Source organism: Alligator mississippiensis, chromosome 6, assembly GCF_030867095.1.
Source record: "Alligator mississippiensis isolate rAllMis1 chromosome 6, rAllMis1, whole genome shotgun sequence".
NCBI classification, from domain to species: Eukaryota; Metazoa; Chordata; order Crocodylia; family Alligatoridae; genus Alligator; species Alligator mississippiensis.
Genome location: NC_081829.1, coordinates 33987265 through 34003956, shown reverse-complemented (window position 1 = coordinate 34003956; position 16692 = coordinate 33987265). Strand labels below are relative to the sequence as shown.

At 43.8% G+C, this 16692-nt stretch overlaps 1 protein-coding gene and 1 long non-coding RNA gene across 3 annotated transcripts in view; one reads left to right on the top strand and one right to left on the bottom strand.

Moving 5' to 3' along the window:
- Window positions 1-3418: 3418 nt before the first annotated feature.
- LOC132251148 (uncharacterized) lies at window positions 3419-13275 on the bottom strand. Its single transcript, XR_009463008.1, has 4 exons — window positions 13207-13275; window positions 11112-11331; window positions 8801-9008; window positions 3419-4396 (listed from the first exon to the last, which is right to left on the bottom strand). It is a non-coding gene; the product is annotated as an uncharacterized LOC132251148 (long non-coding RNA).
- The window catches only part of PLAC9 (placenta associated 9), a 27371-nt gene continuing 16931 nt past the window's right edge, over window positions 6253-16692 (top strand). The window contains exon 1 of one of the 2 annotated variants that reach the window (XM_006264408.4): window positions 6253-6659. In XM_006264408.4, the coding sequence (XP_006264470.1) occupies window positions 6602-6659 (58 nt within the window). In that variant the 5' untranslated portion in view covers window positions 6253-6601. The remainder of the gene's footprint in view (window positions 6660-16692) is intronic. The other variant, XM_006264407.4, reaches the window with a different exon arrangement.

Here is a 16692-nt window from a genome sequence, read left to right as displayed (position 1 = left end):
CACAATGATTACACACTTAATTCATACAACACAATTTTATTTTAAAATTCTTTGCTACGCATATAACACTGCTTAGCTTTAAGAAATACCACAAACATTAAGAACAAAATAATTACATATATCAGAAACAATGCTCCGAATGTACTTCCTTCCCAAACAAGACTATAAGAATTAGTATTACAAAAACAACTACAACTCAAAGTTAAATTTGAATCAATACTATTATTTTTCATAATATACTTACAATCCTAGAATTCCAAGAAGCCAAACACCTAAATATGGTTTCATTCCTCAGTAGTACAATTTAATGGGTTGGCCTCAGTAGTACAGTTCAATGGGCTGGCCTCAATACTGATAGGACTAAGTCCCCTTTCTTCAGTCCCTTTTGGGTGCTCCGCGGCTTCAGTGTGAACTAGGAGATTCGTGTTCACGAAGAGGGTGGTTCAGGTGATCAGTCTGATCCGGCCTACACTTGCGATTCTTACTTCGTTGTTCTGCAAGTGAGGTTACCTCCAAATTGGGACAGTAGGTTACAGTTTTTATTGAGCGAGTTGCCATCTTGGGCCCCTCCTACCCAAACCTGTCACTACTCCCAAACTTGGGCTCAGATCTTACTCAGATTTCTGCTGGGTTCAGTTTCTTTTGTTGATCATTTAATTACTTTGAGGAATTTCCAGATCACTGAATTGACTTTAATTTCCAATCTTTTAAAAGGCTCCTAGGGTTTGATTTCTCGGAATGTGGGATGTTTGCTTAAGGGTCATTTTTAGGTTAAGTTTGTTAAAGGCCTCAAAGATAAAATTCAAGAGTTAAAACTTTGAGCAAAGTCAGGACCTTCTGCATGTAGACCAAAACAATGGCCTAGATAAGAAGATAAAGCTTGTCTTCTTCCTAAACTGGCTAATGGGCAACTATTATAAGCATTCAAATATTACATTCAATATGACATGGCCAAGGGTTAGGCATGAAGTCCTTAATAGCTGAATTTCAGCTTAATTTATATTCTTTATTAGTTCTGAACATTTAAATTTCAGTCAATAGACATAACAAGGTCATTACCTACAAAGAGAGGCACTGATGTTGCTAGCCTCAAACCTTATATAAAAATCAAGAGACAGATCTTCAAAAACCATGTTGTTATACTTGGAAATCTTTTTATTTGTATTTTTGGAACCTGGAATTCTGTACTGAGAAACACACCTATTCACCAGCCAGTACAGTAGCATTGCAAGAACAACATGATAAATGAACTACTAGTAGGAAATGCCCCATGTCATTAGTTCTCAGATGTTTTTCTGGTCTCTTTGTTGGCCTCAGGTTCCGTCTGCCCCATCCCCACTCCTCTTCTCCCCTTTATTAATGTCAGTCAGAACTCTTCAGTAAAATAAATAAATAAATAAATAAATAAAATAAATCTTTCTGTTCTTGTTTTTGCCAATTTCTAGTATTTAGATTTTGATTTCTGCAAAAGTGAAGTTTTTAAAGTATAAAAGATCTTGTGGGAATTATCTTAAAGCTTTAGAATTTCACACCCATGCCACTAACTATAGACAGATCATAGCATCATTCCACTGGGCTATGGTTATAGATGCTTATCACCTAATGGTAAAGCAACATTTTTACCGGCAGAAACTAGTCCCTTCCCCCACCCCCAAAAAGGTATTTTTTCATAGACACACACACACACACACACACACAAGTGAGCAACATGAAGCATCTGAACATAATGTGTTTATTCTAGTTGTGAGGGACCTGGAATTCCACTCCATGGAAAATTTCACAAGTGCAATTATTTTTTTTCACTCTGAACTGGAACTAAGAGTCAAAAAAAAAAAAAAACCAAAAAAAAAAAAAAACCAAGAAACTTTTTGCAAAATAGATGTTTTAGATTAAGAAAAAGAATGATTAGAGCATCAAAATGAGATTAAAAAATTCAGGGCAACCAAAGAGTCAAGGAGATGTCCCCATCTATCCACACAGCAGAGGAGCCAGGAACCCAACCAGCTGAGTTTTCAATTTTCTTGATGGACTGCCAATTGGCCAGTGGGCTGGCTGGTAGGCAAGCTGTCAGGAAGCCAGGCTGGTCTGCCTGGCTTTCATCACAACTTATCAACACATTGCCATGGAACAGGGTTCCATTAAATCAGCATTTTCCAATGGAATTCTATGATCCATAAGAGTTTTTCAGTTCTAAAGCAAGGATATTGCACACAAAGCTAGATGCCCTGTCTTTAAGTCTCTGTCTTGTATGCACAATACACATACAGGATCTTCTTGGCATTCTTTGCCTAGAAAGGGTCCAGTACAGAGGAAACACCCAAATGGTATTAAGCCTGCAGTAAAAGAGCCTTGTCACACAGCACTTAACACATGTTTTATTTAGATGGTAGTAAGCATGGCTAAAATGTTAGGACATGTTTTGAGCAGTCTCACAGTAATTGTCCAAGCCAGGTTTATGCCAGAGGAAGGCACAGGGAGCCAAGCCCAGGAGAGAGTGCTGCCCCTGCTGTAGGATCCCACTGATACCATGGGACTGGAGCCAGTTGCAGATTCAAGTTTGCTCTCAGGGCTGAGACCAACAATCAGCTGATTGTCATTCCATCCCCAGCACTGCATCATAGTAGTGCGGGACTCCCGTGCAGTGCAGGGAGCTGGGATTGACAATCAATTGATTTGTTCAGTCTCAGTCCTAAGACTGCACCAGAGCCAGCTCAAAACTCCTGTGCAGTCCTGGGGCTGGAACCAGAATTATTCCATTAACTATGGTTATAGATCAGGGGTGGGCAAAATACAGCCTGCGGGCTAGATCCGGCCCACGAGGCCATTCTATCCAGTCTGCGGGGCCCCTAAAAAAAAAATGTAGAAAATAAATATTTCTCTGCCCCTGGTTCCTGTTAAAAATGACAGGAACCAAGGGCAGTATGACCCAGGGGAAGCCCAGCAGGCTCCCACAACAGGGGGGCCTGCCCAGCCCTGCCCCCCAGCTGGAAGCCCCAGCTGCAGTATCTGGGCTGGGAGCAGGTGGCTGCCCCAGTGCAGGAAGCTTAGGTAAGGTGGGGGGGACCCCAGGTAGGGAAGGAGCATGGGGGAAGTGGCCACTCCCCTGCCCCATGCCTGGTGCTCCGCACTGCAGCTGCTCATAGCCCACGTGGGGCTGCCTGGGTCTGCTCCAGACAGCCCCACACGGGTCTGCGAGCACCTACAGCAGGGAGCCCCAGCCATGGGGCAGGTAATGGGCCATTTTTCCCCTCCCACACTCAGCACCAGCTTCTTCCCTGCTGACAAGCAGGGGGCCAGGGCTAAGCGCTGCCCCCCCCACCTGTACTGCAAGGCTGGGGGGCACTGGGTATGTGCAGGCGGGGAGCCAGCAGGAGCATGGGGCTCACACCAGTGTCCCAGGGCCAGCACTGGTGGGGCCCAGAGCAGGGTGGCAGGAGTGCAGGGTCCCAGCCAGCAAGGGCTCTATGGAGTTGGGCCAGCTCCCCCCTCTCCCTGCTGGTGCAGCCCAGCCCGGCTCCACACACCCTTGCCAGCCTGTGTCCTGCTTTGGGCCCCACCAATGCTGGCCCTGGGACATTGGTCCCAAAACATTGGGACATTGGTCCCAAGATGGTGACTGGGGGCAGGGCACCTGTCAAGGGGTGGGGTACCGGTCACAGGGCGGGGCTACCCACGCAGCCCTCGACAGTCTGCCAAAAACTGAGTAAGCAGCTCTCTGCCCAAAATAATTGCCCGCCCCTGTTATAGATGCTTATCACCTAGTAGTTAAGCAACATTTTCAACACCAGAAGCCAGTCCCAAACTTAAGTTTGTGTCTCCCAACTCCAGGTCTACAATTGACCATATTATCTCCATGGAGCATGCCAACATTAGCTCATCATACATTTCTTACTCTGATCTGGAGATACTCCTTGCTGGAAAAGGCATAATTTTCCTATGACAATAGGAGTGCACTTAGGATGTATTATCTTGCTTGAAAGCTTGAGTTTTAAAGCAATCAGGATTTGTAATAGAGATGATCTCTTTTATTAGACCAACAAGATTTTTGCAAAAAAAATTCCTTAATTGCAAGTTTTTGGGCATAAACACCCTTTAAATCAGGCATTGGAGAAAAGATTGTAAAAGTTCTCCTGGGTAGAAATGAAAGTTCATATTTCATAGGATTTCACAGATGGAAAACTCCTCTGGGCAGTCGGTTCATAGCTAGTACAGAGCCTCTCACCTCCTGTGAGAATCTGTGATGATGCAAATTACCTTGAAACAGAGGCAGGAGCAGGATTTCTGGTGGTCACAGTTGCTTCCTCCTTTGGAAAATATGAAAATTTCATTTTTTTTTAAATCAGCTAAAATCCAATATCTTCCATCTGTCAGGTATCCAGGTTGTAGCCATATTGGTCTAGAGGAAAAGGTAAATCAGGACTCATAGTAGAAATGGTATCTTTAATTAGACCAACAAGATTTTTGCAAAAAATTCTCTTTAATTGCAAGCTTTATTTTATTTTTATTTATTTTTTAATTGCGAGTTTTAAGTGCATTTAAATGCATATTATGTGTCACATAAGACATAGTCCACGTTTTGCTCAACAGAGAGGCTGAATGACTCTTTCAATCTTAAAAGTCAAATGTTTCTCACAGTGAAAGATCTAACACTGCTTTTGTTTTCATGAATTTCAGAAGAGGCATGAGGGACTCAGATCCAAGTTGTGCCTTTATTAACATTTCCATTTAGGTCAAACATCCTCAAAAGTATCCAAGAAAAATACTAACTCTGCAGGGTCAGTCAGACAACAGGATTTCTACTGTGCTCCACCTCTAACCTATGTTACAATATTGTCACAATGCTGTAGCAGCTATTACTATCTGGGTCAACATACAGCCTATTCACTGCAGAACCTGACTCAAACAGGCTGTAAAAGCCTGTCAGCTTTCTTCACAACTCATTCAGCTCCCTCACTCACGCACTTTGCTTGCTGTCTGTTCATATTCTTTTACCCAAAAGAAAAAAAGAATAATACAGTACATGTGCACATCCCAGCTACACAGAAATCCAAAGCCACTTTACAAACATTGATTAACACTCACATCATACCTGTGAAAAACAAATGTTATTGCCTTCCTTTACAGGGGTGTAGGTTGTAGCCATGTTGGTCTAAGGACATAGGCAGACAAAGTGATTTGAGCCAATCTGGTATCTTTTGTTACACCAACTTAAATAGTTGGGGAAAAAATTTCTTAGCAAGCTTTCAGGTTTAAAAACCCTTTGTCAGGCTGAGGATGCATTTACAGTTGGTGTGCGTGCTCTTTCTGGATGGAAAGAATAGTAAAGATGCCAGAGGCTGGTCTGCATGCAAGAAAGACAGTCAGTAAAGATGTAAATCAAAGAGTCAGTGGGTGAGAGACAGGGGAGATGGTGGGGAGAACATAGCAAGCAAATAGTGGAGAGGTACCTGGGGAGTCAGATGTCAGGCAGGTGTGTCATAAATCCAATGTCTATATTTAGTCTACGATTTTTTGTATCCAGGAGGTTGATGAAATCAAGTTCATAGACTCATCTGTGAAAAGTGTTTTGTAAATTCACTTTGAGGATTAGAATTGAGAAATTGGAAAGAGAGAGAGAGAGAGAGAGAGTGGTTTTCCTGTGAGAAATGTGCCCCCACAGGTAGTTGGGTATTCTCGTCTTTAATAGATTTCCGGTGTGCGTTCATTCTGGTGCACAGTTGTTGTTTTGTCTGAGAGAGACTAGACACTAATCCAGGCAGTACAGATTACCTTGATGAAAAAACAGTAATGCCCGAGACAAATTCAAGATATACCATGAGTAGTACTGAAATTTTCTTGCGTGACAATACCAAAACCAATCATCCTACTCTAGGTTAGGATTTAAAATAGCTTCAACACTGAAAATAGAAGCATGCCTCAGATTAGGTCCAAAATTGCTTTTAAAACATCAAACAGAAAGGAACAACCATCATACTTGCAGATCAACAATATTTAGTCCAATAAAATTGTCAGCTATCTAAGACTCAGCCATCACTTATAGGGAATTTTCTCTGTGTTTAAACAAAACAGAACAGACAAAAAACCTGTTAGATCATAGGTCTAAGGCCATTTATGTTCTTAAATGTTCACCCTCAATGACCCTGCTGGAGGAAAAATCCTACAGGGGAAATAAACATTTAACACACCCACTTTCCTCTTACACTTCTTCTAAGCAGGAGCTTATTTGCAAGACAGCCCCTTCTTTTTCTTGCCCCACTTGTCTATATTCAGGATTTGAAGTGTTTCAGCACATTCCATTCATGCTCAGCATAAATAAATACAAAAGTTAAAAGTTTGGGAGGCTTGGACTAGAGCCAGCTCGCCTGGGTAACAGGACCTTTTGTGGAGTTTGAAGGGTGTTTTTAAAAAGGAGGAAGAAAGAGAGAGAACAGCTCAAGAATCTTGGCTCAGTCTTGGAGTATTTCCTCCCAATTCTCTGGCTAAACCTCAGCACAAAAGTCTGAACTAGAGAGCCTATGTAAACTGAGGAGGGACTCTGCATTTCTTCTCACTACCAGACTGAGAGGGGCATCTCCATTCACTGCTTGGAGACTTCAAAACCATGCTTTTTATTTGGACTCTGGCTTTTATTTTAGTGCTGCAAGAGCAAGTCTTTTGGGGTAAGTGATTCCAAGCTTGTAAGGTACAGCTTGTAGGCTATTGGACTGCTTAGATGAAGGGTTTTCATGGGGAAAAAAAAGAAGTAGAGAATTTATTTTTGTGGGGATTTCATATAAAAGCTGACAGGTCGTGCTTGCAGAGTAGCAGGAAGGATTTTTCAACAGGAGAAGGTCCTATGTTGTGTTTTTCAAATACATGCTTCAGATTTACTGCTGTAATGAGAAGTATTGCCGGCCGAGAAATTCTTTTCTTTACTCAAGAAAGATTTTTTTTTCTGGCAGACATTCAGAAATATGACATGGTATGAATTTTGTAATTATAATTGTTGTCACCTTAATATAAAACCACCTTGTACTGTGATATTAGTGTCCTGGGAGAACGGAAAGGAGTTTTCCTATGACTGAAAACTTAAAGGAGATAATGTTACATTCACAATGCTCTTTTTCCAGTGTTTGAAATTACTGGACTATTTTCTATTCTTGAGCTGTCTACCTGCATAACTCTAGGCAGTCAGTTAGCTCAGAAATGAACACCATAGGAACACACTAGTAGTCACTGACAGTGCAGCTAGCTCTGGGGTATCTTCTGATGATATTGTAGATGACTATAGTGACTGAAAGCTATTTTTAGCTGAAATTTCTATTTGGCCAGTTCAGGCATTTATAGTCCCCTTGTAACCACAAGCCTTGCTCTGCAGCCTATATGTATTATGTGTTTTCTAATAGCTGTTGCCAATCATTGTTTTAAAACTCACTGCTGCTTAACAGCATTTAAAGTTTAGATGTTAACTTGCTAGAGAGTTCTCATTACAAGCAAAACCTGAGCAAGACAAAACAAAAATTCTAATCCCTACTCTCCCCAATAACATTCAGCCTTCATTGGACTTGTACCAGTCCCAAGCTACTATCTTTAAAATGTCTCCAACTGTTTTTCTAGGTAGGGTGCTGTAACTTGCATTCACTTTAGATGCTTTCACTACCTGTCAAATGCACTCTGTGATATAGTATTTTAGCAATAGTTTGTTCACCAAAAATGCATGTTGGCTGATCCAAAGTTATAAACAAATTCAAGTTGAATTCAACAGACTATAAGCATTAATTGGGACAGACTAGTATTCAGGAATCCCACTTGACAGCTGAAATGCACTAACCACCAGTCTGTAGAGTCAGTCTCACTGTTCTCTGGCCCTATGAAGTATTTTTTTGTTTTGTTTAGTTTCTTTCCAAGAGTGGAACAGATTCAATTGTGAAGGACACTACCTCAGAATACACTGTGAGCCTATGCTTCAGGCACCCTGCCAGGAGTGGGCAACTTCAGGTTAAATCTCTTCTCTAAACCGGGCACAGAGGAGGTTTGAGCTAAGTCTTCCAGCTGCCATTGATCGTGGTATCCCAACAACAGGGCACAGAAGGGAATACCACTTGCCTCCCTTGTTGGTTTGTGAATGGCACCTGCATCATGTTGTATACTATCCTTTGATTTAATTAAAAATGTCTCAACACTAAATGATGCATTCAACCCAAAGCATTTTTTTTTTTACAAGCTGAAAAACACACACAACAGAAAAATTCCTGCTTTGGGTCAACTCAAAACAAACAAACAAACAAAAAAAATCATTTTCTGATTGTTTCTAGTTCAGCCCCACAGATGAAGTAACTTTTACAAGTAGCTTGGGACAGGCATAAATGTGCCCTGCTAGATACTTGCTCTCTATTTAAATGTGGTTCTTTTATGCTCTTTCCATTGATAGCTGGACTATTCAAGAGGGTTCGGCTGTACCAGGCACCCAGGTGCACTGGAGCGACACCCTAACAGGATACCCATTTTGCTGAATGAACAACTGTGGATGGTCCCCATATAGTTGGGGTCAAGGCAAACTTGGTTGACTTCTATATTTTTGAGGAGCACTGTGTCCCAAGGTCAGAATCTTCACTGCTAGGTTGTTGCTCATTTACAAGTCCTTTATGACCAAACAATCATGATGTACCTCCTAGGTCCGCTCTGCCTCGATAAGCGAGCCAGATTTGGGGAATGAGTGAGAGCAATTGGAAAGAAGTACAGTGGGGGTAATTCCATTTAGTTTAAATTAGTAAAATGAAACAGTTTGTAACACTTTCCCAGCATGGTCCGTCCTACTGACCTGTTCCACCTCTTTAGAGGATACTGCATTGTCCAATTTTCATGTATGGTATCCAGAGCTGGGCAGCTCAGTGAGGAGCTTGGTAGGGTGTGCGAGCAAGGTGCTGATCAGCAACCAGGGCTAGCAGGAGATCAGCACATCCAAGAGCATGTGACAGCTTCAGACCAATCTCCTTCTGTCAAGGCAGCTGCATGCACCATACCTAGAGCTACAGGAGCCAATTCATAGTAAAGATTTTCATACAGTTTCTTAGTTTTAAGACAGTACAAAAAAGAAAAGGGGGTCAAAACCTAAGTCAAATCATGACTGATCCACATCTCCAATTCAGGAATACTGAAGCTCCACATGGAATGCACAGGCACTCTATCAGGGAGCTCTGACGTGTGAGGAAAAAGGAAGATCTTGCACAACAGAGAGAATTTGGAAACAGGAAAGACTGAATTGCCTGAGAAGAATTAAGATAGTGGAGGTGGGAAAGGGGTGAGCTTTTTGCCAGATTTTTATATATTCAGCAAGAGTTCATGTTCCAGATTTTCCACTGTTAAGGAGACTTTGGTTTACTAAATTCTATGGAGTTCATAAATTTCACATGAACAAGCTTGAAGATCAACTCTCAAGAAAGCCAGGGGTATGGAATTTATACACTTTTTTGCTGCTTATTTGAACAAGTTGTATTTATAAATGCTAGACCATCTGCTATGGCTGATAGACTTTAGCTGAAGTTGACTACAGGTAGTGGGTTTAAATGCTGTGATCCTCCTGTATACTGAATATACAATTATCAATGTGATAAAATTAAAAGTAAAATGTAACCCATCTCCCAGAGAAAAACAAACAAACAAACACACACACCTACAACCTTGCTGCGGCCTTAAGTAGTCTCGAGGGGAAAGAAGAATAGCCCAACCCAGCCAACCAAACTTTGAAGGAAGTCCTTTGACAAATTAAAACCAATGCAATCAAGGTTGCATGGATTCTATTTGCTTCTACTATATTGTCACATTTACAAATAGTAGCCACTACAGCTCTTACATTACTCACTAATGTGAGAAACTAATTTTGCTACCAGAGATGCACTGATACAATGGTCCCATATTGGATTGACACAGATATAAAGGAAAATTGACTATATCAGCAATTGGCTTTTTTTGGCTGATGTGCCCAGTAATGTGGCTGATAAATGCCCCATGCATGCACAGTGGTAGTACAGCATGCAGGCGGCCAGGAGTGCAGCCCAGCAGCATGTAAAGCAGCCAGGTCTGGCTGGTAAGCCTGTTGTGAGGGAAGGGGCATGGGTGGGAAGTGGCAAATTGAGACCCCAGTGGTGAGGGAGGGAGTGGGGTTGGTGCTGTGGCAGATGCTGCACAGCTGGGGTGGAGTGGGGGACAGAGCCATGAGCAGCACATGGTGGGGTGGCTCCTGCCACCATGAGCACCCCCAGGAGGGCATAGGGGGGTGTGCCCCTCAATCTGTGTACGGGGCAAGGGTGGGCTGCTGCTGCGGCCTGGGGCACTGGGATCTTCCTAGTGGGGGGTTGGGCTGGGGCTGTGCTCAGGGTGGGTGGCAGTGGCGCTGGGAGCGGGGCTATGGCAAATTTTGAGGAGGCTGCAGGCCCTCCCCCATAGCTTCCTTCCAGCACTGCTGCTGCCCACCGAGAGCAGCCCCAGCCCAACCCCCCTGCTGGGAAGAGCTCCACATTGCCACAACCCCAGCCTGCAGCAGCAGCCCACCCTCACCCTGCAAGCAGATCCAGGGGCACTTGCCCCACCATGGCCTCCTGGGATGCATGCAGTGGTGGGAGCCACCCCACTCATGCCCCCCAGATGAGCCACTCATGGCTATCCCCTGCCCCACCCCAGCTGTCCAGCTCTTGTCCCTGCCCCAGCCCCACCCTCTCCCTCTATGTGGGGGCCTGGATCTGGCCCCCCACACCCTCTCCTCCCTTGTCTCTTCCCCCACAATAGTCCTAAGTGCAGCCCCTTCCCTCACAACAGACATCTATGGGCTTACCAGCCAGATGCCACTCTCCATGCTGCCTAGCTGCATATCATAATTGGATTGGTATTGGCTGATATGGCTTGTTATAAAAATCAGCCATCAATATGGTTCCAAAAATTCTCTATCAGTGCACCCCTACTCACTACACATCTGACATTCCAAGTAGAGATCCCACCTGGAGTCCCACCTCCTACCTTCCAGGTCCAGATCAAGAGACTGACTATTTTAGCTCAAGAAAATTCCTACTTATTTCCTTATCTGCAGATAGTTCCTAAGCAGTGGTCATTTCCTTGGTGTTTCCTCAAAAGCTCACCTCTGCAGATGCTGATTTAATGAGCCAGACCCTTGCAGTGTGAAGGTCAGAAGTCTTGGACCAGAGGGAATCATGTCCCAGAATGGAGGGAGAATACCTCATAGGAAGTGTTCCACCACCAGCCTGCCCTCTCTTAAATCAAAGGTTACTGAGTGCTTCTTCTGATAGCCATTTGGTATCACAGGATAAGGAATAGGTGGTCCTCCCAAGTAGTCAGGGCCTAGATAGGGTGACATTGGGAAACTCAATAACCAGCCCATGCAGCTCATGAAACATCAAACTTGTACGTTATTACTGAAGAGAAGCATGTGCTACAATCCACACCAGTTTCAGTTTTGGAATTGATGAGAGTGGTAGCTCCACATAGAGCACACAGCAATAATCACATCAGGAGATGATCAAGGGCTGGATTGTGGTAATGAATTTCTCTGACAAAAAATGATACTTGAAGTCTCTTGGGTAAATGCAGTGTTAGAGTTTGCTACAGAGGCACTAGAATCCATTACACAACACAGCATGTATTCATAATAGCAATATATGGGCCTGAGATTTTGGAAAGAAAGCCAAGAACTCGTGCTATAATGCATCTACACGCTACATGGTCTGTACCTCTATTTACCGATCTGGATAAGAAAGCCATGGGGATGTCTCTCTCATCATTTTCCTCAAAGGAAAGGAATTTAGAATTTGTAAAAAGCTCCCTAGTGGCAGCCTCAGAGTCTGAAGTCTTATATTCAGAGTAATTCATTTTCTTTTCTGATCCATTCTTTATCCTCTATCATGCGAGTACAAATATAGGCACTAGCTTGAGAAGGTAGCTTGCTAATGGGGTTATTAGTCTGTTCTGGAGAGGGAGGTGCCCCAAAGTCTCATCTGTTTTCCATTTTAGGTAGGCAGAGAAATTCCTGGTTTGCAGATCCCCATGGGGCTTAGTTATGAGATAAGTGCCAAAAGTCTCAGCCCTGACAAGACAGAGGCAACTCTGGATACATATCAAAGTAAAATTTAGGTCTTTGGTGAAAACATAGACATCTCTAGCTTAAGTTGAGGGAGAAAAGGAGGAAGCTGAAGGGGTTGTAGTGGAACTAGGTAGCATTGCAATGCAGTAGTGCAATACTAGCAGCCCTGGAGATGGAAGCAAGTTGGGTATGACACTTCCACCATGTCAAGTTTACCAGAATACAGTATAGCTGATGGTCTCCACTGAGCTGGGGCTTGGGTCTGAGAAGAGTGGCTTTGTGGGCCTTTTTTATATAAAACTATAAGTTCAATAACAGCATCAGCACCTTCTATAAGCCATGTAATTTGTCAAGCAAACAGTATGAAGTGGAACACTGTGGCAAAGTGGGAGTCCCCGGCTAGCTACAGAGCTAGCTTCTCACCTGCCTCTGGGCATGCCACCCGCATGTCTCACCCGCCATGCCTTGTTGGTAATTAATTAAGTTGTTAATTAAGGCAGGAGGTTACCCATTGTACACCCCGATATTGGGGGCAGTGGTATCCACAGCTCCGTTCCACCCCTACACAGCGGCACAAGCCTCGCAGATGGCATCTCAGGCCGTTACCTAAACGGTCACATTCACCCATTAGCTGTGGCCCCCAACCCTGGGGACCTTCGGTTTCCGTAAGCCCTGGCAGCATCTCAGGCTCAGTCAGGACCCCAAGTTTCTTAGCTTTTTGTGGGCATCCCTTGAAGTGGGCCCCTGGCCCCAGCATTGACCAGTCAAATACCTCAGCAGGGTTTCCACCTCCTGCCTGCACTTATGGATCGGGGTCCCCCATTCCCAGCTCAGGTGCTCCTGGAAGTATGCCTGGCCCTGCAGGGTCACTCCTACAGCAGGCACAAGTGCCTCCAGAAACTTACCTGGCCTACCCTGCTCTGATGGTAATAGAATATGGCCTACCCAAAGGTGAGAGCTGGGGTTAAGGCACCCCTACCCACCTTTCACCAGGGTGGTAACTGGCCTGGCATTTCCTGGGGGCTTCTACACCACTGAGAGCCCCACCAGGCCTCCCACTCCTGGCAGGGTGCAGTTTTAAGCCATGCCCAGGGCCAGGGGGCCTCCAAACCATCCCCTGCAGCTCCTGCCCTTACCTCCAGGATGTTCCAAGCAGCCTTGCAACTAGGCAATGTTACTACCAGCCTTAGCAGCAGCAAACTACCCTGTCTATATAGGCAGCCATGGATCTAAAATGGCTGCCACAATTAAACACCTGCTGGCCACTTGGCTTGGCCCTTAAAGTGGCAGGCACCCACAGTGCCCTGCCACAAACACAACCCTATTTTAGGTGTGGAATCCCTGGAAAATCCCTTGGGAGATCAGGGCTGTGCTAGTATCTCAACATTTTTTTGGTTCACCAAAAGGACTTCAGTTCATGAACTTTTTCCTTTCCATTACCTAAACCCATTGTTACCTCCCACTGCCTCAAGGGGGACTTTAGCATTTTAAAAACAATCTTTTTCTATATAAGGGGAAGCTCGTGCTACAGGCGGATCCAAGCTGGTACAAATGAGTGCCTTCTGCATAAACTTCACATATGTTTTCCTACCTCTGCCATTTTATTTCACCTCCCCTTCTACTGATTAGATACATTGACTCTCCCCTACATGGCATCTGCTTCTCATTTCAGTCTCATTTGTCTTTCATTTGGCCTGTGATCTGTCTTGTTTTTATCCTTTCTTGATCATAATACAAACTCAAAAATATTCCAGCTGAACTTTCAAAACCACAGTGGTCATAAAATGATGCAAGTGTTTCAGAGATTTAGACCAAAAGGGACCATTAAGATCATTTAGCCTCATCTCCCACAATGTAGGCCAAAGAACCCTGCCCAGTAGTTTCTGCACTGAGCCATAATCCCTGTTTGAGTTATAGTAAGGCTTGAAGACAGTCTTGATTTAAAGAGAACAAATAACATAGAAACCAGTTCCCTTGGTATGTTGTTCCAGTAATTAACTGCCCTCATTCAAAAATGTATACCTTATTTTCTTGCCTCAATTTGTCCAGTTTCAGCTTGCAGCCATTAAATTGAAATTAAAGAACCATCTACTAGCAGAAAGCTATTCCCACATATGTACTTGGAGAATGAGTTTGCTTAACCAAGTGGTAATCGTTATTTTTGTCAAGTAAATAACATTTCCTTAAAGCTTTCCAGTTATTAGCACATGAAAGAGAACATGCACAATCTAAAATATTAACTGGCTCTTAAAACTGTGGTCAGTCATATGCATATTTCAGAGATGAAGATAGTTTATAGGAGGCATATTTGGAAGATAATCATAATATTTACTAACATGTGTCTGCATGCATGGGCTCTTATTAGACTGAGTTACAATAACCTAATTCCCTTAGCCCCTTTGGCATGTTTCTTTCTTGAATAGTTCCACTCCACCCTTGGCTACCATCCACCAGAAAACTGTTGCTTTAGTTTAAGATAAATCAGAGAAAGACCAGCTTTGGAAACTACAAAATCTGCTTCATTAGTTGCTGGCTTAAGTGTGGGATTCATAGTCTTGGCTAGAATTATCGTTGGGCATGAGCAGCTGTTGGCCAAACTCCCCCTCCCAATTGCTTTCTGCAAACAAACTTAAATCCTGATCTGAAACAGTGTATACTTTTCTAGTCACAGGCCTCTTAGTGCCAAAATCTGGAATTGTTTTAGAATACAGATGAGCGGGTTCTAGGGTCCAATCTAAGAGGCTCTTTTTATTTGTGGGTTGAATCCATAATGGCACATCCAATGTAGTGCTAACACTCCAAGCAACCATGGGCTTTGTCTTCACTGCAAAGTTAACTTGAATTATAATATGAGTATATAATATTCCACCTCCTGTTTCTGCTGCTGAAAAATGCCTCTGAGCATGCCTTGTCCCCCCACACCCACATTCACACATGCCAAACCTAGAAATGTAATGGTGAAGCAACATCAGAGATATCTTTCCATTGCCACTCATTATATTTACTCTCCAGCTTGCTCAGGAGTATCCAGAACCACCCCCAGAGCAGCTTTACTGCCATGTTTCCAGGTTTGGAACATCCAAATGGGAGTAGATGGGCTTGGCATGCTTGGGAGTTTGCATGTGCAGTAGCAGGGATGATATATTGTAGACCATGGGTGCTCAGTCTCCAGTCTGTGGGCCAAACATGGCTCATGAAGCCTTGGCATTCAGCCCACAGGGCTCTCCAAGGGTTGGGAAATTTGGCAACCGGTTGAACAGTGGCCATTAATAGAGTCACCCTCCCCAGTCCTCCACTGCTGAATTCCCAAACCTCAAACCCATCTAGGGTTGGATCGAAGCCAGGCTCCCTTTCCCCATGGGGCAAGATTAGGGCTGGACTGCCCCCCACCTCCCTCCACATGGCTGGATGGGGCCCTGCCATGCCCACCCCAGGCAGCAGATTGGAACCACCAGCAGGATCCGGCCTGCAGATGGACCAGGCACTGTCCATCTTGTTCCCTGCGTGAAAAGGTTGAGCATCATTGATGCAGACGTACCTTGAAACTCTTACTACAAAAATTCTAACTCAAGTTTTTGAGCCCCTGAGGGGATAGACTGAAGCTGGAGAGAGCTAATAACACTCTGCTCTGCGTTGTGGGTGCAAGCTAGCTGTACTCAGATGATGCTAACCACCAAAGTCCTGCTCTAGTTCTTTTCATGTGTCCAGAAATGATGAACAGTTTCTCCCCACAACTCATTTGGAAGAAATCCCTAGAGTTGCAGTGCAAAGAACTATGGGATATCCTTTGAGACCTGTTTTGCACACAGAGTGCAGAGACCCCATTGTTACCTTACTGTGTGACCATTCTCACTCAAATTAGAATTTGAGTAGTTCAAGTTTAACTAGCAACAGCAGCAAAAACACAGACCTGGAAAGTGGTAGTAGATAGGGATATTTTTTTTCAAAGGTGGTAATATCATACTTAGTCCTGGGAGCAATTAACTGAAATTTCTCATGTAGCTGGGATTAGAGCAGTCCATCTGGTTGCAGTTGTGCAAGCTGTTCATTTGTGGTTTCAGGTGTGCAAGCTTCCAGACTTTAAATCACAGAAAAACACTTGGCAGGTAACCCATGCAGGTGTCTAAAATTGACATCACCCCAAATTGAACAGACCCATATGAAAAAGTTATTTTTTTGGTTTGACATGGCAACAATCAGACACATTACTGAAAATCATCAACCAGATTCTGTCTTGCTCTTTACATAGTCCTTTATGCCAGTTGCTAGGAAGAGCAGGCATACTAGTATAGGCACAGGTGGCCAGGTCAGTGGCATTTTACTCACCTAGTTACACAGACCTAGAGTCTAATACTGCCTGTAGCTTGGAGAGCTCTATGGTACCCAAATGAAAATCACCGAGTGGTGGTAAGAGTGAGAAAATTTGAGAAAACCCAGTTGGTTGTGTTAGAATTTGATGGTGATCATGGCACCAGCCTGTGGAAGGCACCTGTAGGCAGTGACAGAAGGCATGGAGTGTTTGTAAGAGGAGTCCCATTATCTCAACAAACCAATTCCCTAAGAACCTGGCCTAATTTGCAATGGTACTTCTTAACCAGTTGGACAATGTCAAATGTATTATG